Genomic DNA, 22,474 nt, shown 5'->3' on the forward strand with positions numbered 1-22,474 from the left:
TGAGCAAACGTTACTTCAATACTTTTATGAAGGTCTTTTACCAATGGAAATGAAAATGGTAGATGCCACAAGCGGAGGAGCATTAATCAACATGACCCCAACAACAGCGAGAGAATTGATTTCAACCATCGTTCTTTCCATTCGGCAAAAAACCGAAGAAAGTCTTTATGACTATTGGGAACGATTTAAAAAGCTTTGCGCACGTTGTCCACAACACAAATTAAGTGAAGAAACGTTACTTCAATACTTTTATGAAGGTCTTTTACCAATGGAAATGAAAATGGTAGATGCCACCAGCAGAAAAGCATTAATCAACATGATCCCAACAACATCGAGAGAATTGATTTCAACCATGGCATCCAACTTTCAACATTTTCAAGTGAACACAGCCGACAGGTTCACGAGATAAGTACCTCTTCCATTGAAAATAAATTGGATAAATTAACTGAAATAGTTAATTCACTTGTTGTAGGAAAATCTGGGGTAACAAGAGCATGTAAGATATGCATGAGGTTGGACCATTCGACGGACTGTTGCCCGATGATGCAAGAAGTAGACAATGCAGAAATCAATGTCGTAGGAAACTTTCCATGTCCTTTACAAAGACCACACAACCTATATAACAATACTTATAATTTGGGATGGCGAGATCACCCAAATCTTAGCTATGCGCCAAATCAAAGACCATCTTTTCAACCGAGACCTCCTCATCAACAACAAACGCAAAAGATATCATTGGAGGAAATAATAGAAAAGTTAGCAATTTCCCAAGAAAAGCTGGTTATATCTCAGGAAAAATTCCAAAGTCGAACCGAAATACATCTTCAAGAGTTAGATAACCAAGTGAGCCGACTAGCTCAAACTATGGGGAAATTGGAATCACAAGGAAGACTACATTCTTAAACGGAGTTAAATCCGAGAGAGAATGTTAGTTCCATCACACTCCGAGGTGGAACAATAATCTCACCTGAAGTTCCAGCAAAAAAAGTCGCACATCAGGAATAACAATCATCAATCCCGGACAATGGTACCTCCCCAGATTCAACCAGAAATGTCAAATCTTCAATGAATTGTTTATATCTGCGAGGTACCATCACCTGCACATTTTCTCTGTCAAGGAATGAAGATATGAACAAAATAAAGATCTATTGTAAAAGTTTTCAAGCATTCCATACCATGTCAAGTCCAGCACTAACAGCAGCAGAAATGCAATAACGATAGTTTGAGCCTTGAGGTTCAGTGAGTTTATCGATTGCTTCCCAATCAGAAATCACAAAACCCTGAACAAAACATTTCCCCAGAGTTACAAATGCTACATAAATCATTAGATTGAATGGCATATTATAATAGGCATTTGATGATAAACCAATAGACCCATCCTGGATGAAAAGAACACAGGGATCCACAAACCTTAAAACCTAGTTTATCTTTTAAAATTTCCGTCAAGAGGAAACAGTCAGCATGAAGTTTACTTCAATTCCAACTGGAATACGACGCCATAACAGCGGAAACCCCCTGAGAAATACAGTCCAGATACGGAGCCACATGGGTGCTCTCTAAATCATCAAATGATGATACGGTATTCCCCTCATTTACACCCTTTTCAGTGCCCCCATCTCCAACAAAATGCTTGGCACATGAAATAACATTGTTTCTGGAATCAAGCAAGGAAACTCAATGAGATATTTAAACAAGTTTCTAACGAGGTATATCCATATATGGTAGTTAAAACAGAATCAAACACAAATATATTCACCTGCCGGCAACAAACGAGTATCCCTTTGGGTGGTCCACTGGTGGTTTTCCCTGCAAACCTGTAATAATGGAAGTCGTTTTTCTAACAATATCGGTGTTTTCACTATAACTCTCGTAACATCTTCCCCATCTCGGATAAACTGATGTTTCAAACTCAAACATTCAGATAATACTTATAAGTAGGAATCCTATATTCACATGAAACTATGATCCACATGCTACTGAGATATTGCCCGTTAGCGCAATAGGGATATGAGAAATTTGACGATCACTGCAAGCTGTGCATTAGACTTGGCAATGTTAGACATAATTGATTACATGACATGAATATCACATGGAGAAATAAAAAAAAACGATAAGAATATACCAATATCTCAAAATCTTTATAATACAAATTATTAACACGATATCAAAGCACATTTGGCTAATTGCTTTTACAGTACTTACAGCCAGGATTTTAAATAGCGGTCTATGACTACGATAGCGCCTGTGAAATAGCGGTAGTGCTGCCTTCCGATATACCCATTACACCCGCAATAACGCCTGCTACGGCCGTAATAGCGACTGCTATGGCCCCAATCGCCGTATACACGAAATGACCGAAAACGCAATCACGACCGCGATTGCAATTTGAAACCCTGTTACAGCCACACACACAGAGCAAAGGCAAGTGAACGCCGCTTGTCCTAACTTCAAGAGCAGTGGCAACCCCTATTCTTTGAGCCAAATCTGCATCTCTATCATGCATTTTCAACAATTAGAGGCACTGTTACTGCATTACAACTAATCTTTTCCCATGAACCTTTTAGCGTAAAATGTTGGATGAGGAAATAAATAAGACCAAATACAATAGTACATAGTTCTAGTTAAATATATCAAGTTCTTATCGGTTATTTGGTTAATACATTAAAAAAATCTGTTCAAATTGAACCTAATTTATAAAACTCTTGACCAAGGACGAACCATAATTTTATCTTGGAAGGCGAAAGGGGGACAAAATCAGATTATTAATAAAAATTATAAAGAAAAATCCTAAAGTATATTAAAATTTAAAATTTTCAGCAAATCACCAACTCAATAAGAAAATAAAAAAATACCTTTATTTTGACCTTTTCATATTTTACAAAATTTTTAAATAAAATATCTGAAAAACATACAAATATAGATCAAATCCCTATTTAATAAATTTTTAAAATATGTTTATTGGGTTAAGGGTTAATTTTGCTCCTGTAGTAGACTTAATTTATTATTTTCACCCCTATCGTATCTTCGTATCAATTTAGCCCTCGAAGTTGCTCAATTACATCATTTTATACCATACTCCTAACTTAAAACCCTAAATTATAAATCATAAACCATAAATCCTAACTTAAGATTTATAATTTAAGGTTTTAAGTTTGGGATAAAGTATAAAATGATGCAATTGAATATTTTTTGATGGCTAAATTGATGTAAAAATACAATAAGAGTAAAAATAATAAATTGAGTTTAATAAAGGATAAAAAGTTGCCCTTTTGCCTATATATTTTTAACGAGAATGTGATAAAATCTATCAATGACACATCCTTAAAACACTAAACAAAATGAGATCTTCTAAATTTCAACAAAAAGAAAATCAATAAAAAGTTTTTTTTTTATGTTTCCTTTTTCTCTCTAATGAACTAAACGATTTAAGGGGAAAGGTATATCAATGTCTTCGTTTCTTTTCCTTCATCAGCATTGTCATTGATAAAAAAACTTTTGAGGTTATCATAAAAGATTGGAGGATCAAAGAAGAAACAAACCTAGTAGCTCGAAGGCCAACATTGTGAGGAAATATAGTGGCACCATAAACATTATTGTTACCATGAACTGCATCAACCCCATATATAAGCGGTATCCCGAGCCGAGACTGAAGTGCCGCCTGCTGGAACCCGTCCACCATATCAGCCCAATCAGCTGACAACGCTTTGCACCAGCACTCAGTATACTACCTGCCAAAAGGGGAAAAAAAGGCAAATCATGGTTTCAAAATTGTCAACAAACTGCATGAAAAATGCATAAGATAGAAATGTACCGATCGAAAAACTTCTGAGAGCAGCAGGAGTGGCGATTGTTCGCTCGATTTGGGTCATTTGACCCATTTTTTTCTTGTAAAGTCATTCGAGAAAGAAGGTCTTTGACTCGATCCTCTACGAGTGCATCTGGGTACTTGTAAATGTAATCCATTGACCAAATTGGAAGTGGAAATCTTTCGTCGGCTTTGATTTAAGGGGAATATTTCAAAGAAGGATTAACTGTTTGATTAAAAATAATAACCGTTCCAGTAACTTTGACAAAAAAAGAAAAGAAAAAGGGCAAAATCCAAAGCTATGCTAATGGTCTTGAGTTAACCAAACGTGTGGTTACCAATAAACAACAAAGCGTGTGGTGTGAGCTATAACTTCTTCACCAACCAACCCACTTTTCCCACGTGTTAATATCACAAAACTCTCATGTAATTCTTAGTAACTTCAACCCTGCATTGCTACAGTTGTGTTCTTTTTTGTATGCAAGTATTATGAAAGTGACCGAAGCTAATGCCATTTTCTTGGTTTTGAAGTATGTTTTTAGTAATGCACAATGATCGGCAAAGTAGTTTATTGTGGTATGCTAAATACTTATTTACTTAACAGCAATTGCTATTTTCAGTTAATGATCCTCAATTATATGCTAATGTTTTTAATTTGGAAGTCCTATGAAATCTGAGAGTCTAAATAACAACATAATTTAAGGTTAAAAAGACAACTTAATTTAAGATTAAAAAACATAAAGGAATAGACGTAATCTAAAAATTTAGATTGGTATATACAAGCTTGATGCTCGAGGAGTTCTCATGGTGAGTTGGTAGTAGAGACAATTAAGCATTCTAGCCTTTTCAAAGAAATTAGTTGAAACTTAACTTTCTTAATGTTGAAGAGGCGTTTATCTTACAAAGTATGATAAAGTATACAAATGGTCCCCTGATTATAGGATAATATTTTATTGAGTCATTTGACTAGTAAAAATTACAAAATAGTCCCTCGACTATAGAAAGTTGTTTTTTTGAGTCTCTCGACTATTAAAAGCTACAAAATGGTCACCCTACTATCAATTATGTTTCAAACTCATTATTTTCTGTTAAAATTTTGACAATAATTTAAGTTGTACGTTAACCTATTGACTGAGATATGATAAAATATGATCTCATAATCTTAAATGACTATTATATCTCAGTCAACATGTTAACATCCAACTCAGACAATCATTAATTTTTTAACGAAAAACGAGTTTGGTATTAGAATATTATTCATATATGTATTATGTTGAACTGTCTATCAAGTTTGTTGGGCTTCTGTTAAACCTTGAAGTCTTGTATAAATAGTGGACTTGTCCACTATTCTAAATAGGTTTTTGTAATTCATTTCGTGTTAATAAGAAGATTAACCTATTTTCTCATTTTCTATTGACTTTTGTCAAAATCCCTATCTTCTTTCCCTTTCTTAATACCATATAACCAACACAAATTTCAATTATGTTTCTTTGTTTGTGTCTTTCTAGGTTATTCCCTGCTCATAAAGGTTACAAATGGTTAGATTCTAGTGGTTAAGTTTACATGCCAAGGTATATTCGATGTAAAGAACATGAATTTTCTTACCCGTTATATTAAAATTTTCCTAATATGTCTACTCAGTCAAGTTCAAAAAGTCATACGGCGTTGGTAAAAAATGTTCAAGTGTAAAAAATCTCTATTCTTTCACCGGCACACACAATCACAGGTTTAGGTTATCTCATTCGTCCGGATTGTCATCTCCTATATTACCTCATCAGTCATCCATGTCTCCTTTATCACATCGCCGTTCATCTCATCATCCATCAAAACTGTCATATGTCATTTCACCCCGTCATTCATCAAAATCACCATTTGCTACACCATCTCATCACACTTCAGAACTACCATTTGTCATAATACCCCACCATTCATCGAATCATCATCTCCTTACAATTCAGAACAACCATATGTTATATTGGAATATATATTCTGGAATACATGAGTGCATTCTAGAATATGCAGTAAAGTGTGTTTGTGCTGTTGATGTGAGCGTTGTGTGTGTGAGTGAGTTGTTATAGCTATTAAGAAATGTTGGATTCTGTTATGAGTTTGTTATAGAGGTTGAGTACACTTGAAGTTGCAGCTTATATATAAGCTGGTTGTAACGTAGTTAACAATAAGCTTAATGAATTTTATCAGAGGTTATTCATTGAATTATATCTTCTCAACATGGTATCTTTCGCTATTGGTCTTGGGAGTTTTTTTCTGTTCTTTCGCTGCCTAAGAAGGATTTATGTTGACTGCTGACGATTCTTCCTCGCCAATGGAGGTTCCTTCGAGAAGCTCTAAAGGTTTCTCCAACAAGAAAGTTAGTGTTGTCCTTGATGAAACTAATTTTCTTTTATGGAAGCAACAAATAATGTTAACGGTTCAAAGTCACCGTTTGGAGTGGTTATTGCTGGGATCCATGCCTGTGCCACCGGCGATGGTGCTCGATGAATCAGGTGAAGCAATACCGAATGAATTCTATGAGGACTTTGTAGCTCAGGATAGTGCTCTTGCTTCATGGTTGCTTTCAACGATTAGTTCATATCTTCTTCCTCAATTCGTAGGTGCTGAGATGACATTTACTATGTGGACTAAGGTGCTACAGTTCTTTGCTAATAGATCCACTACTGTTGTGATTAACTTACACTATAAATTGCAGTCCCTCAAGAAAGGTGATGATTTCATGCAAGCTTACCTTACAAAAGTAAAAGAAGTATGTGATGCATTGGTCTCTTGTGGGAGTGTTGTCTCTCAAGTTGTGCATGTAGCTAGCATTCTTAAAGGTTTACCTCATGACTATCAGCCATTTGTGGTTGTTCTAACAACTATGTGAGAATCTGTGACTCTTGATGCTTTATACACTATGTTGATGGATGCTGAAACACAGTTGGCAGGTTTTGGCGAGTCACTTGAGCCTTCTCCTATGAGTGCTCATATGGCTCAAGGGAAAATCTCAGGAGGATTTGAAGATCGGTCTGACTCGAGGTCATCTTATCGTCAGTCATACACTCATGGTAGATCTTCTGGCCGAGGAAGGGGTCGAGTTAGGCTCCAGTGTCAATTGTGTGGAAAAATGCGAATCTGGTCGATCGTTGTTGGCATTGATTCGATGAAAATTTTCCTAGTGTTACTGCCAATAGAAAATCATATTCAAAAGATGATTCCAGTGCTACGTATTTTTATGTGGCTGACACTAAGAGTACTGGATGTGAATGCTGCTTTGCTAAAAGAGCTGGATCCAAGTCATCAGTTTCTTCAAAACCATTTTCTTCTCTTGAACAATGGATTATGGATTCAGGTGTTACACACCATGTTACCTCTGATGGTGTGAACAGCAGTCAATCAGTGGATCTTGATAATCTAGGTAAACTTCTTGTTGGTAATGAAATTGCTTTAGAAGTTGAATCTGTTGGCTATGCATCTTTGCATTCATCCTCTCGACTGTTATTGCTAACTGATTTGTTTCATGTACCACAAATAACCAAGAATTTGCTCTTGGTGTCAAAGCTTACTAGGGATAATAATGCCTTTCTTGAGTTTCATACTCATGAATGCTTTGTTCGAGATGAGAAGTCTGGAGCAGTTTTACTTCGAGGCTAAGAAGTTGGTGGTTTATATGTTTTTGGCGTACACTCTGCAGTTGATAATGGTGCTAAGGCAGAAATTAATTCAACACAGTTGTAAAAAAATGTGTACGATCTGTGGCATCAGCGGCTAGGTCACCCCTCGTATGATAGCCTTGTTAAAGTGTGTCAAGAGATGAATGTAAAACTTCCTTCAAGAAATAATAATTCAACTTGTGTTGCATGCCATATGGGAAAAAGTCATAAGTTACCTTTTTCGTACTCTACTTCTGTGTATGACACTCCATTTCAGCTAATCCTTACAGACTTGTGGGGGCCCTCTCATGTGGTCTCAAATGGCTATAAGTATTATGTGACATTTGTGGATGCATTTACAAGACACTATTGGTTATATCTATTGCATAATAAGTCTTAAGCCATTGTTGCATTTAAAATGTTTCAGCAAATGGTTCAGACTCAAATCAGCTTACCTATAAAAGCAATCCAAAGTGACTGGGGAGGAGAATATATAAGTTTGTCAAGGTATTTACTTAATTATGGTATTTATCATCCTTTAACATGTCCACATATATCATAACAAAATGGAGTAGTTGAACGCAAACATCATCATATGATTGAGCTTGCTCTTGTACTGCTTGCACAAGCCTCCTTGCCATTCAAATTTTGGGCTTATGATGTTGTTACAGCTGTGTATTTAATCAACATGCTTTCTATAAGGGTTTTAGAAGGAATATCTCTATTTGAAAAATTATTTCAGAATAAACCTAACTATGGACAACTAAAGGTGTTTGGATGTTTGTGTTTCCCTCATTTGAGACCCTATATAAAGCACAAGTTAGAGTTTCGGTCTAAACCCTGCACTTTTTTAGGGTACAACCCATAACATAAAGGTTTTCAATGCCTTGATGACACTGGTCGAGTATACATAACTAGACATGTAGTTTCGATGAACTTCATTTTCCTTTTGCAAAGTTACATGAAAATGTGTCTAATGACTTTAATTCTTCTGGTTCATCAAGCTCTTTACAGATTGTGGCAGATGTTCATAAATTTCAACATGTGCCTCATGAGGAATATGATTATAATTTAATGGCTAACAACAACCACACAATAGTATCTAGTGATTATTCCAGTTCAAGTTTGGTAGCAGCAAACAACAGTCAGACTGAAGCACAAGAAAATGTAGCTGCTATTTCGAATGATGAACATGATGATGTTGCACATGAAGTAACTAGTTTATGATAATCTATCACTGATGGGGTCCCAAGTGCATGAGGTAACTATAGTATATCGATGAATATCCACTCAATGATGACTAGAAGTAAATGTGGTGTGTTTAAACCAAAGGTGTATGTTAGTTTGCTAGTTGATGAAGTGTCATCTGATGTGTATGCTGCTTTTGAATCGTTGAGGTGGAAAGAAGATGTTCAAGCAGAATTTAACGCTCTATAGGCAAACAACACTTGGACATTTGTAAGGTTACCTGAAGATTGTGTTGTTGTTGGCTGTAAATGGCTCTTTCGAATAAAAAATAATTGTGATGGGTTTTTTCAAAGTTATAAAGCTAGATTAGTAGCAAAGGGTTATTCACAAATTCCATGTTATGACTTCAAGGATACATACAGTCCTGTTATCAAGTTTTCCACGTTGAATGTTTTACTTTCTATTACTGTGGCAAGGCAGTGGTCCATCAGAAAATTTGATGTAAATAATGCTTTATTAAATAGTGAGTTAGCTGAGGATGTTTTCATGCAACAACCACCTGGATTTGAGGAATATGGTGATGATGAAAGTGTTATCATGTGTAAACTTAATAAGGCGTTGCATGGCCTTAGACAAGCACCAAGAAACTGGCATGACAAGCTCAAAGCAAGGTTGATTCGATTGGGGTTTACTGAATCCAGAGCTGATGTTTCTTTATTTGTTAAGAATGATGAAAGCTGTCATATTTACATACTTGTTTATGTGGATGACATTATAATTACGGGTGACTCTTCTCTTAGTATCGATAGTGTTGTTAATGCTTTGAGTCATGATTTTTCTGTGAAGGATTTAGGAAGCTTAGCTTACTTTTTGGGAATTGAGGTTAAGCGTATAGAGAAGGTATTGATATTATCTCAACGCAAGTATACTCTTGAATTTTTGGAGAAGACAAGTCTGTTGAATGCTACACCTACAGTTACACCAATGGTTGGAGCCTCGAAAATTACTCAGGAAGCTGGTGAACTGTTAAGTGATGCTCGTGAGTATCGAAGCATTGTTGGTGCTCTTTTGTATGTATGTCATATAAGTCTAGATATAGCATTCAGTGTCAATAAAGAATCACAGTTCATGCATACTCCACGTGAATTACATCTAGCTGCTGTTAAACGGATACTCATATACTTGGCTGGTACACTAAACTATAGCTTAATGTTTGTTTGCAATGGTGTATCACAGGATGTTGTGGTATTCACTGATGTGGACTGGGGTTGCAGTTTGGATGATAGGAGATCAGTTTCTGGTCATACAGTCTTCTTCAGCCCATATCATGTGACATGGTGCTCTAGGAAGTACAAAACCGCATCGAGATCTATGATGGAGGCTGAGTACAGAAGTGTAGCTGATGCGGCTACATAAGTCACATGGATAAGTTCATTGCTGTGTGAACTTGGTATTAAATATCGAAACATGCATGTTGTGTGGTGTGACAACACCAGTACTATTGCATTAAGCACTAATCATGTTTATCATGCACAATCCAACACATGTTGATATGGATGTTCACTTTGTGCATGAAAATGTAGCAGCTAGAAAGATTCAAGTTAATTATGTGCCTGCAATTCATCAAGTAGCATATGGTATTACAAAGCCATTAATAGAAGGAGCATTTGAACTATTTTGAGAAAAGATGTGTGTCCTACCTTGTTAAAAGAAGAAGATGATGAAGCAGGGAGAATATTGGAATATATATTCTGGAATACATGACTGCATTCTAGAATATGCATTAACGTGTGTGTGTGCTGCTGATGTGAGCGTTGTGTGTGTGAGTGAGTTGTTATAGCTTTTAAGAAATGTTGAATTCTGTTATGAGTTTTTTATAGAGGTTGAGTACACTTGAAGTTACAGCTTATATATAAGTTGGTTGTAACGTAGTTAACAATGAGCTTAATGAATATTATCAGAGGTTATTCATTGAATTCTATCTTCTCAACATGCTACGACATTGTATCACCATCTGCCACATCTTTATCACATCCATCTACTTCCCTGTCATCTACATCATCTCTGCCATCACCATTTTACCTTGTCTAGAATAATCATTATATGCCAATATGGAAAAAAAATTGGCATTTTTAAACCACAAGTGTTACTTTCTAAGACAAGTCATCATGAGCCAGGTGATGTCTATGAAGCATTGCAACATTTTGCTTGGTGTGAAGTTTTTCATAATGAGAACTCTGCTCTTATGAAAAATGGTACATGAGAGTTGAAGCCTTTACCTCCGACTCGCAAAGTAGTAAAGTGCAAGTGGATTTTTAAAGTAAAGAAGAAGCCTGATGGAACAATTGATAGATTCCTAGCCCGTTTAGTTGCCAAAGGCTATTCTCAATTGGTGGGCATATATTTTTAAATACATTTAGTCCAGTGGTTCAAGAGAGCATGATAAGAACTATCCTTGTTGTCATGAATAATTGGTCTTTTACGCAGATTGACATCAACAACACTTTCCTTAATGAAAAACTAACTGAAGCGATATATTTGTCAGCCTTCGAGTTTTGAGCAAAGAATTGATGATGGGAAAAAGTTAGTGTGTTACTTGAATAAATCCCTTTATGGACTCAGACAAGTTTCCAAGGCTTTATTTGAGACATTGAAAACCTTTTTGATAGAGAATTTGGAATTTATCATTTCAAAAGTTTATTCTTGTATGTTCATCGTAAATCCAACATGCTTCCAAGTGCTTATAATGGTGTATGTTGATGACATTATCATCACTGGAAGTCAGGAAATAGAAGTGAATGTCGTAGTGTGAGAAATCAACAATGAATTTTTCCTTGAAAATTTAGGGTAGTTAAAATTCTTTCTTGGAATGCAAGTTCAACATATATCATGAGGTTTGATTTTAATTCATAAGAAATATATTGCTAATTTATTGAAAAGGTAAAACTTGGATGAGTCAACGTCTACCGCCACACCTATGGTTCTTGCACCTAAGCTAAAAGCTAACAATGGACGGTTGTTTGAAGATGTTCATCTTATCGTAATATTGTGGGAGATTTACAATATGTTTTCTTAACTAGGCCTGACATAGCCTATGCGGTTAACAAGGTTAGTTAGTAAATGAATAATCCTAGTGATACATATTGAAGGGCTGTGAAATGCATATTAAGGTATCTTAGCGGGACTCTTGAGCATTAATTGTTTTTCACTCATGCTGAGAATTTTAGTTTGATTTGTTACACTGATGCAGATTGGGCAGCCTCGGTAGAAGATCATCGATCCATATCAGTCTATTATATATAACTTGGAGACAATCTTATAGTTTGGTGTTTCAAGAAACAAAGTGTAGTTTCACGATCTATATCAGAAGCAGAGTACAAAAATCTTACTAATTTTGTTTCTGAGTTAATTTGAGTTGAATAGTTACTTGATGAAATTGGGATTAGTGTAACTGGTAAATCAATTGTGTGGTATGATAACCCCTCCACAATATATATGCAACGAACCCAACACATCATGCTTGCATAAAGTATGTGAAGACTAATATTCATTTCGTAAGAGAAACAATTCTAGCAGATCAATTCATTGTGAATTTTGTGTTATCTGCAAAACAAATGGCAGACATACTCACTAAACCATTATCACCTACAATGTTCAGTGATATGCGTTTTTTCCTTGGTGTAAAATCTTGAGAAGAATTCCAAGGTGCAAGTAAAGAGGAAAATCTGAAGAAGCTATGAAAATGTTAAAGTGGTAATTTAGTTTTCTAGAAAGTCAGGAGAATATTATAGTATTATTCACATAAAGAAGCCATGAAAATGTTAAAGTAGTAATTCAATTTTCTAGAAAGTTAGGAGAATATTATAGTATTATTCATATATGTATTTTGTTGTAACCGTCTATCAAATTTGTTGGGCTTCTGTTAAGTCTTGAAGTCTTGTATAAATAGTAGACTTATCCACTATTCTACTGTGGTTTTTTAACCCATTTTATGTTAATCAAAAGATTAACCTCTTTCTTCATTTTCTATTGATCTTTGTCAAAATCCCTATTTTCTTTTATTTTCTTATATGTCTCATTATCTTCTCATTTTTCTCCATAACCATTCATGTTTTACTGTTCATTTTCGTTTCCTCTCTTTTGGAATATAATGAATAGTCAAGTGACAATTTTATAACTTTAAATAGTTGATGGAGTCAACAAATCAACTCTATATAATTGAGAGATCATTTTATAACTTTTAATAGTCAAAAGACTTAATAAAACATTATCTTATAATCGAGAAATCATTTGTGTACTTTACTAGTAATGGGTTATGTGCAAAACATGATTAAACATTAGGAATTTGTTACCTCTTAAATAATTTTGGAAATACAATTATCATTTATGGTTTTATATGTGTTAATATAATTATAATTTATGGTTTTATTTGTGTTATAGATGTGTATTCCTAGGACATGTAATTTAAAGTTTTAAATTAAAAAAGAGTTATATAATATTTTAAAGTTTTAATTGACACGAAATTACTATATTTATATTATAAAATATAAAAAATAGTGAAAGTTTAAACAAAATTCGTATTGCTTCATTTCAAATAATTATGATTATAGGCTTATGAGCTAAGATCAAACCAAATATGTTGAAACGGCATCGTTTTATGTAAAAAAAAGCCAAAGGCATCTTACTCGAGTTCACTCAAAATTCAAAACTTCCAATTGCAATGCCAAACAACTCCCACTAACAAATCCAATCTAATTTCAATTCTTTGCCCAAAGCATAAGTTCTCTCCCCTTCTCTCTTCAAAAATGGAGAATCTATGGCGAGCAGCAACGGGTCAGGACCCGAATCCGGATGATTACAAAGGCGTCGAGTTCTGGGCCAACCCAGAGCGAGCCGGTTGGCTAACTAAACAAGGCGATTACATCAAAACATGGCGACGCCGCTGGTTTATCTTGAAGCAAGGCAAGCTGTTATGGTTCAAAGACCCTGCTTCCGTCAGCCTCCGATCCGCTCCGCGCGGGGTGGTTTCAGTCGGCGGATGCCTCACGGTCAAGGGAGCCGAGGATATCGTCAACAAGGCCTTCGCGTTCGAGCTCTCCACTCAAGATTCCACCATGTATTTCATTGCTGATACGGAGAAAGAGAAAGAGGATTGGATCAATTCGATCGGTCGCTCCATGGTTCAACATTCGAGATCCGTTACTGACTCCGAGGTCGTCGATTACGATAGCAAGGGCCGGTGAGTTGTCTGAAATTTTCTTTTAAATCTATTTTCGTCTTTTTAAAAATCTGTACTGTATATTTGCCTTGTGGAAATAAACTAAAAATCTAAGATACTTATGTTTGCTTTAATATTATGCACGTTTTTTATATAGAACTTAAACTTAAAACTGGGAGTTTGTTTTAGAAACCATGTTCTAAATTTCTGTATTTGATTGCAAGTTTAGGTTAGTAATTCTTATAATGAAGAATTCAGTGCATAATTGCTTTTCATATTGCACAAATTAATCATATTTCTTTTTAGAAAATCCCAAACTTGGGTAAATTTACGTTGGATTTGATTGCATTGAATCATATTTCCTTCTTTTTGACTTAGATTTCAGTTGCTTATGAACTTTCTTAATTAAAAGTGTTGGGTGTAGTATTAAGCTACATTGAAAATCTTAGTTGTTAATTTTGAAGATGAAATCGTTGATTTTTTGCCTCAACTTGCATTGTTTCTTCCTTGGGGTGGTTTTGCCTCAATTCGCACTTCTTCTGCTTCCAGCTTGAAGTAATGGATCCATAGCATCAAGTTCATGATCGGGCATTGCCATCTTTATTAGATTAAAGTTTTAGGCCATCTTTGAATATGTCATTGCTGGGTCTTTTTTCTTCTATTGCTGTACTTGCTTTTACATCTGGTTTCATTACCATTTTACTATTTGATACAAGTTTAATCACCATTCTTAAGTTTGATTTGCGTATTTCCATGAGTAATTCCTGCATATACGTTAATGATGATAATTCATTCATGGAAAAGTAATGAATAAAAATATAACGGACTGGAACTTATCTCCGTGAATTATGACCAGCTTATTTCTTGCTCTCAAACTGTTAAGATTCAAATCTCGACCGAATTGGATTCTATCTGAATGAATTGAATTAAGAGTTGTAAAAAGTAAATTAGAAGAATCTTGTGGGTAATTGGTGGGTGAGTTATTGTACTTTAAGAATGAAACTCAAATAGATATAAATATTAAATTTCAAGTCTTTTACAATTAATGCTCGAATTCAGTCTTAACTTTTAACAAAAAATTTAATATTGAGTTCATCAAAATATCAGATTTCGAATAGATTTAAAATCTATTGCGACTAATGGCCGTTTTCAGTTTAGAAAAAAAAACTATTGCGACTAAAACTCAAATCTATTTTTCTGTAAGTCCAATCGACTTGAACATACAAATCGGCGATGCAAGCAAAGTGCCATGAATTTGTGGTTTGTATATGTGTCGGCCTAATAAAAGCTTAACGAGCAAGACTGGGGCAGCTTAAAAGCAAGAGGTGTGGCGGCAAATTGAAAAAAATGTTAAATATAACTGATATTTATGTCTCTGCTCAGCTTCAGTATAACTTAATTGCAGGGGAAAAGAAAAACATGAAGCGGGCAGAGCTGATATTCGTTCCATCACCAAGCAAAGGCCACTTGACCACAGCCCTTGAATTCGCAAAGCACCTTGTAAATCACGATGATACAAGGGATTACAGTTAATACATTTGAAGGGCTCGAACCGTACACTATTAACTATTTCTCCGATGGCCGAAATCCCCCGGTTTACCCTGCTGGACCAGTGCTTGATATTGGTTGCAAACCTCACACGGACGTGGACTTGGCTCAACGTGAAAATATGAAATGGCTTGATGAACAACCTCGATCATCGGTGGTATTTCTCTGATTTGGAAGCTTTCGTGTATCCCAAGTTAAAAAAATAACACTTCGACTCGAGCAAAGTGGATACAGGTTCTTATGGTCCTTGCGCATGCTGAAGCCAGATTCTGGAACTGTTTGTTACAACGAGGATATGTTGCCAGAAGGGTTCTAGGAAAGGATCCAAGTGAAGGGAATGATATATGAGTGGGCTTTTGGAATAAAAGAGTGAATTATTCGATGAATTTAATATTTATATCAAATTTAGATTATAAGTTTTTTAATATTGTAAATTAAAAGATATTATTTAATTTAATTATTAGTATAATAATTAGTTTGAATATATCAATCCAAAAAGTATGTGTTATTTTTTATTTTTGAATATTAAAGATAATTATATATTTTTATATATTTTAAATTAAAATAATATTGAATAATATTGTATATTGTTTAATATTTTAAATTTAAATGATATTATTATTTGTTTAAATTTAGATATTAAAAATGTTTAGTTGGAATAAAACACTCTTAAAAGTCTCTTATAAATATTGTGCAAATATGTTAGGTTTTTCAAATATCAGAATTCAAAAAGTTTTTTTCTCTTGAAAATTATTTTCTCTCATTTTCAGAAAATATTATCTCCTTTAATTTTTCTGGTGATAGTCGAAGACAAGAAAAGTTCGTGATTTCTACAACTGTAGTTGATCATCAAGTTGTTGTATCTTGAGAGACAGACGACCAAAAGATCTTACCAAAGAGTGGTCAAAAATCTGTCTTAAGAAAATTATGTAGTGACAGGCTTCAACTGATTCTAATCACAAGATCAAATACAATAAGAGTATTTTATTTCCTTTTATAATTCTCTTTTATTTTAAAATATTTAGTTTCTTCTTTTTTATTTTTTCTCAGGCTCCAATTTAGTCTTAAATATTTACTTCGCTCAACAATCTTAAGACAAATTCTTATCTTCTACCTTTCTTGATCCGAAATAATTTGGAATCGTGAAAAAATGAGATAGTAAACAAATTTGTTTCCGGATTTATCTTTTCGTCTTAACGGTTTACTAGAATCTGAAGTGGACAAATATGTATAACATAAATTGTCGTGAAAATACCTACGATTACGGATTTTGATTAAGAATTTTGATTCTATCCAATAACAAAATCTAAAATAAACAAGAATTAATTTTTTATTTATTGGAATCTTTGATTTCGTATTTAAAATCAATTGAGATTTTAATTTTGTCGCGTAACAGAATTATTAGATTTTCATTAATAGAAATTGTGGGAAGTAACAACTCTATTACTAGTTTGTTTCAGAATTTTAGTTCATGACTAAGTTCTATTAATTGAATAAATCAAAATCTAATTTTGGTTTATTGTTGGAATTATTTCGTGTTAAAAAGAATAATGGATAATTTCAATGATTCATCTAATTCGTGATTTGGCATGTTAGTTCCTACTCAAACTTTGAATTAAAATTCAATGATATTGATGGTTGTAAATCATAACGAGAAACTTATAAAAAAATTTGATAGAATTTCAAGATATGACAACCAAAGATGTTTTATTTGATCATGTTGAATTTGATCAAATATCATTTGATCCTTCTATTATTAGAGAATATGAGGTAAACATTGTTACCGCATTAAAAAAATGTGTAAGCCTCAATCATGGTCTTTTAATATAGAATATTAAAAAAGGCATGACTTTTTTCATATATATATAATTATTATAAACTATTATAATAATTATGACTTATGTTTGGAAACACAAAACTATTATTTTCCTTTGAGAAATTTTATAGATACAAACAGATTCAGAGTTTTATCAAAGGCTCTTGAAATAATGGGTTGTTAATGTTAAAACATTAGTTCCTTTTATTTCTTATAAGCAGAATTGAGTTGCTTTTATATATCTATTTCGGAAGATATAATACTAGAAAAAGAGAAATAAAATGTTGAATTTATTTCACTTTAAAATCTTGTGTTGATTCTAACTTTGAAAAGGAAATAAATCATTGAATTTATTTTCCTATGAATTTTATATGATTTTGTTTGGTAAAAAGAAATAAAACATCAAATTTTTTTCTTGGAAATCATGATCGATTTCATCTTGTAAAAGAAAATAAATTGTTAAATTTATTTTCATAGAATCTTGTATGATTATGTTTGTAAAAAAAAATCGTTGGATTTATTTCTTGAGAATTAAGTATGATTCTACCTTGTAAAAAGAAATAAATTATTGACTTTATTTTTTTAAAGTCTCGAATCAAAGCTTGGAAAACATGGTTTTCTAAGATGTAATCACATTCTCAAAACCTTATCTGATGCACATTATGTAATGTACATTGTTTAAAATGTCTAAAGAATTATGGTTGATATTAAACCATAAATACGAAACGGAAAATGCTGCTACTGATGAATTATTAGTGACAAAGTTCTTAAAATTCATAATAATGACATAAACGAGGGAGAATAAATATTTTATTACCTCTAGTGATGATAGTAAAAGTATTGCTATATATACTTGCTTGAGAGCAAAGATGAAGCTATAGAGAAATTCATACTCTATAAGTAAAAAGCCAAAACCAACTTAATAAAAAGATTAAGATGATAAGAAGTGATCATGGTGGTGAATATGTTGAATCATTCAGTCAATTTTGTTTACAACATGATATTATTCACGAAGTAACACCACCATATCCTCCTCAATCAAATAGAGTAGCCAAGAGGAAAAATCAAACTCTAAAAGAAATGATGAATGCATTGCTAGGCAGTTATGGATTATCACATAATATGTATGGGAAAGTTGTCATTTCAGCTAATTATCTTTTAAATAAGGTACCCCGAAAGGAAAAAGACAAGACACCATACGAATTATGGAAAAGTCAAAAACCTTCCTACAAACATTTGAAAATGTGGGGGGTGTCTTGCCAAGGTAATGACCCCATTACCAAAGCAAATGAAAATAAGTCCTAAAACTGTAGATTGTATACAAAATATAGTAATGCATATCGATTTCTTGTGTATGAATCAAAGAATCCCGAGGTTCACAAGAACACGATAATGGAATCAAAGAATGCATCATTAAGAATGCATCATTCTTTGAAAATATTTTCTCTTATAAATCTAAGGAAGTTGATCAAAGTTCAATAAAATGAACTTTAGAGACTAATAATGAGGATAGTCTAGATGATCAATAAGAGGCTAAAATTGAGATAGAGCCAAGTTTGGGCTAGAATTATAACCTTTATGTTGGAGGCTGAACCTCAAACGTATAGTCAAGCTATAAATCCTCTAAAGGCACCTTATAGAAAGAAGCCATTAAGAGCAAAATATATTCCATCATGCAGAATCATACGTGGGAGTTAGAAGATCTTCCTATGGGGATTAAACCACTAAATTCTAAATAGATTTTCAAATAGAAAATGAAAGCGAATGGAACAATTGATAAGTACAAGGCTAGATTGGTAATAAAAGGATATCATCAAAAGGAAGGCTTTAACTACTTTGATACATATTCTCCTCTATCAAAGATAACATCCATAAGAATGATACTCGCAATTATCGGTTTGCAAAATCTAGAAGTACATCAAATGGATGTTAAAACATCTTTCCTAAATTGGGACCTTGATGAAGAAATTAACATGGAACTACCTGAGGTTCATGTAGTTCTAGATCAAGAAAGGAAAGTCTATAGGTTGGTGAAGTCTTTGTATGGACATAAACAAGTACCAAAACAATAGCATGAGAAGTTCGATAGTGTCATGATGACAAACGACGTCAAGATAAATGACTGTGACAAGTGTGTATATGTCAAAATTACAAAAATATGATATGTTATTTTATACTTGTATTGATGACATACTTATTGATGGGAGTAACAATGAAATGGTAAAACATACCAAAGACATGTTAAATTCGAGATTTGACATTAAAGATATGTGATTGACCTATACGGTTTTGGACATCCAAATTAAAAGGCCATCTAAAAACCTTATTCTAACAAAGTCACACTATGTGGACAAATCCTTGAAATTTTTAACAAGGATGATTATTGTATAGTCATAACTCCAATAGACTTTTAATACCCTAATTTTGTCTGAACAATTTAAATCCGTTTGAAGGTGACCAAGAACTAATTCGAAGATGTTTGTGGTTGATGAGGAATGAATTCAAGTGACATTGGGGGCATTGATAAAGGATGAATCATGGAATTTTGCATTTGGTTAATAAGAGAATTGAAAAACTTTGGGTGCTTAATTGGGTTGTAACCATATATGTTAATTTTGGAATTTTAGATCCAAATTAAATCTTTCATTGTTAGATGCCTAAATATAATCCAAAATCCAAATTAAATATCCAGAGTCCCTTTACCTTATACACCCAAAATACATCCACATAACCCAAATTACACTACTCACAACCCAAAAATCTAACCCATTACACAATCATAAACCAAATCCGTATCCATTACATTTAACCTATTACAACCATTGACCCATTCCTATGACATTTGGTAGCCCAATCAAGACCTAATGGACCCATTATCCCACTTAACACAGGAAACCCTAGGGTTCCCTGTCGTCGCCCCCAATGGTGACGCCTTGCATTCCAGCAGCTGTATTAGTTCACACGAACGAACCTCTCACCCCGATGGACCCCAAACTCTAGCAACAACAATAGTGGTCCTATGGCCAAGTGAGACACGTCAACTGGACCCCATCGAGCCTCATCACGAGCAAAATGACAAATTGGTTCCCCATCCTTATCCTCTGCAAAAAAAGGTTATGGGTGAGGGTAGGGGTAACAAAGCAATGCGAAGAGAGATCCTAAAGATCAGAGGGAAAACATAAAAAGAAAATATGTTTTTTTTCTTTAATTTTTTGGATTTTTTTGTAACCGGGGTATTATAAAACCTCAAACCAACAAATGTAAAAGGATATATCTCTCCCCCATTTTTGACGAAGCAGAGAACCAATCAAGAAATAAAAAGAACAAATATTTTCCAGAGCAAAAACTTCTCAATTTGAAGGTTTTTTTCTTTTTTGTTCTTCATCCTTCATTCGAAATCCATCAAACAATAGAGCAATAGGAGGTATTTGAGTCATTTTTACCTTTTTTTAGCATCCATTTGAAACAAAATAGAGTAAGAAAGAAGGGTTTTGAGTTTACCTCAATCTCCAGAGTTGACATCGGGGGGAGATTTTTTGGAGAGAGCAACCAGAAAAAGGGAGAGGGCAGCCTGAGAATAGAAAAACTAGAGCAAAGAAAAAATTCACACAGCCATCATAAGCCATTCTCAACAGATTGGAATAAAAATACAGAGGAAAAAAAGGGAGAGCCTTTAGAAGCTTCTAGAAAGCAAACCATTTCCAGAGAGATAAATAAAAAAAGACCACAAAACCTTACCTTTCTTCTTCATCAGTGAGTTTCGTTTCTTCATCGGAGCAGCAAAATACCGTAGCCATCGAAGGTAACCCATGCTTCTTAGATGTAAGTTTGGGGTCGATTTTGAATTATGGTTTGAGGGATTATTTTTACAAGGTTTTAGGGCTTAAGGTGTCCGTTTTTGGTTTGGTTTAGAAGGGTTGTTCGTGAGAAGGTGATTTGGGGACCATTTGGTCGTCATCGACGTTGGTACATAGTGAACGGGTTTTTTTTGCTCGTGTTCTTTCCCTAAGATGAAAAGAGAGAAAGAAGGGTTGAAAGCAGAATTGAGGAGATGTGTTTGAGAGTAAAAACTGCGCTGAGGGTTTCGGTTTAGCTTAGGGATGGCAAAATGACCCAAACCTGACGGGGAAACCTGAAACCCAATTAAGTTCAGGTCGGGTCGGGTCGGGTCGAGTATCAGAGATTTTTTCGGGTCGAGTTCAGGGCAAGGTATCCCCGCCCTGCCCCGATTATATATATATATAAATATAATATTTTATATTTTTTATATTAATTATATATTGTTCGGGTTTGAGTATAATATTTTGGGTCGGGTTCGGGGATGAGGTAAAAAAAATTCCTGACAGGGCGCCCCGATAAAAAACCCGACGGGGATCGAGTCGGGTTCGGTGATGGGGATTCATTTTGGGTTAGGGACTGGACGAGCAAAACCTACCCCGAACCTACCCCGTTGCCATTCCTAGTTTAACTAAGTGATGTTTCCTCTGTGCTTAGGTCAAATTTAGCTTAGGTGAAGCTTTAAGAGAGTTGAATAAAGTGGTGTCGTTTAGTCGGTGTCCGGGGTAGTTCATTTTCGTGCGAATGGGTTTATTGTTGAGGGAGCCACGCCTGTTTAAGATTTAATTCCTTTTAGTCCTCAAATCGAGGCTTTCCTAATTTCTAATTTTGACTCGGTGTTTTACATGCTTTATATTTTAGTCCTCAAATCAAGATATTCTTATACGGTTGCTATGACAATACCTCTCGACATTAACTATAGACGTAGTCTTTCCTACTCCAGCATCTATCCCTTTTAGTCGTTTGAAACTCACTCTTTATATCTAAGGCAGACAAGTTAGAAATTCACCATCCCGAATTCATTCCATTGCTCACGTTCGTCTATCTTAATTCTCTCAAATTTAAGAATCACTTATCTAGACATAAGGCTATCTCTCGATGCTCTTACAATGCCAAGACATGTTTTACCAAAACCCAAGGCTATCTCTCGATGCTCTTACAGTGCTAAGGTAAAATATTTAAATTATGAACAAAACAGTCTCGAAACATACTTCATCATTCATAAACATAAAAATATTGTTCAGGCAAAACAAAGTTTAACACCAAGTAAAGCATTCATGGTGTTATCAAAGATCATCCAAGATTCAACGTTTAATACAAACCCAAATAGATAAAGAGTTAAAAACAAAGGAAGAACGACTCCCAAAACCAGGGGGTCTGTCGCGAAAATACCGATCAACACCACGCCTGCCTTG

The 22,474-nt window shown here is 34.3% G+C and overlaps 1 protein-coding gene and 1 pseudogene across 1 annotated transcript; one reads left to right on the top strand and one right to left on the bottom strand.

Annotated features, from left to right (window-relative positions):
• Positions 1-980: 980 nt before the first annotated feature.
• Positions 981-4,022, bottom strand: LOC120199314 (annotated as a pseudogene).
• Positions 4,023-13,312: 9,290 nt separating this feature from the next.
• LOC120199315 (pleckstrin homology domain-containing protein 1-like) lies at positions 13,313-14,432 on the top strand. The gene is made up of 2 exons (XM_039200432.1): positions 13,313-13,879; positions 14,408-14,432. The coding sequence occupies exons 1-2, from the start codon at positions 13,446-13,448 to the stop codon at positions 14,415-14,417; spliced, it is 444 nt and encodes a 147-aa protein (XP_039056363.1). The 5' UTR covers positions 13,313-13,445; the 3' UTR covers positions 14,418-14,432.
• Positions 14,433-22,474: the final 8,042 nt, after the last annotated feature.

Source organism: Hibiscus syriacus, unplaced genomic scaffold (assembly GCF_006381635.1).
Source record: "Hibiscus syriacus cultivar Baekdansim isolate YM2019G1 unplaced genomic scaffold, ASM638163v2 tig00005406_pilon, whole genome shotgun sequence".
Taxonomy (NCBI): domain Eukaryota; kingdom Viridiplantae; phylum Streptophyta; class Magnoliopsida; order Malvales; family Malvaceae; genus Hibiscus; species Hibiscus syriacus.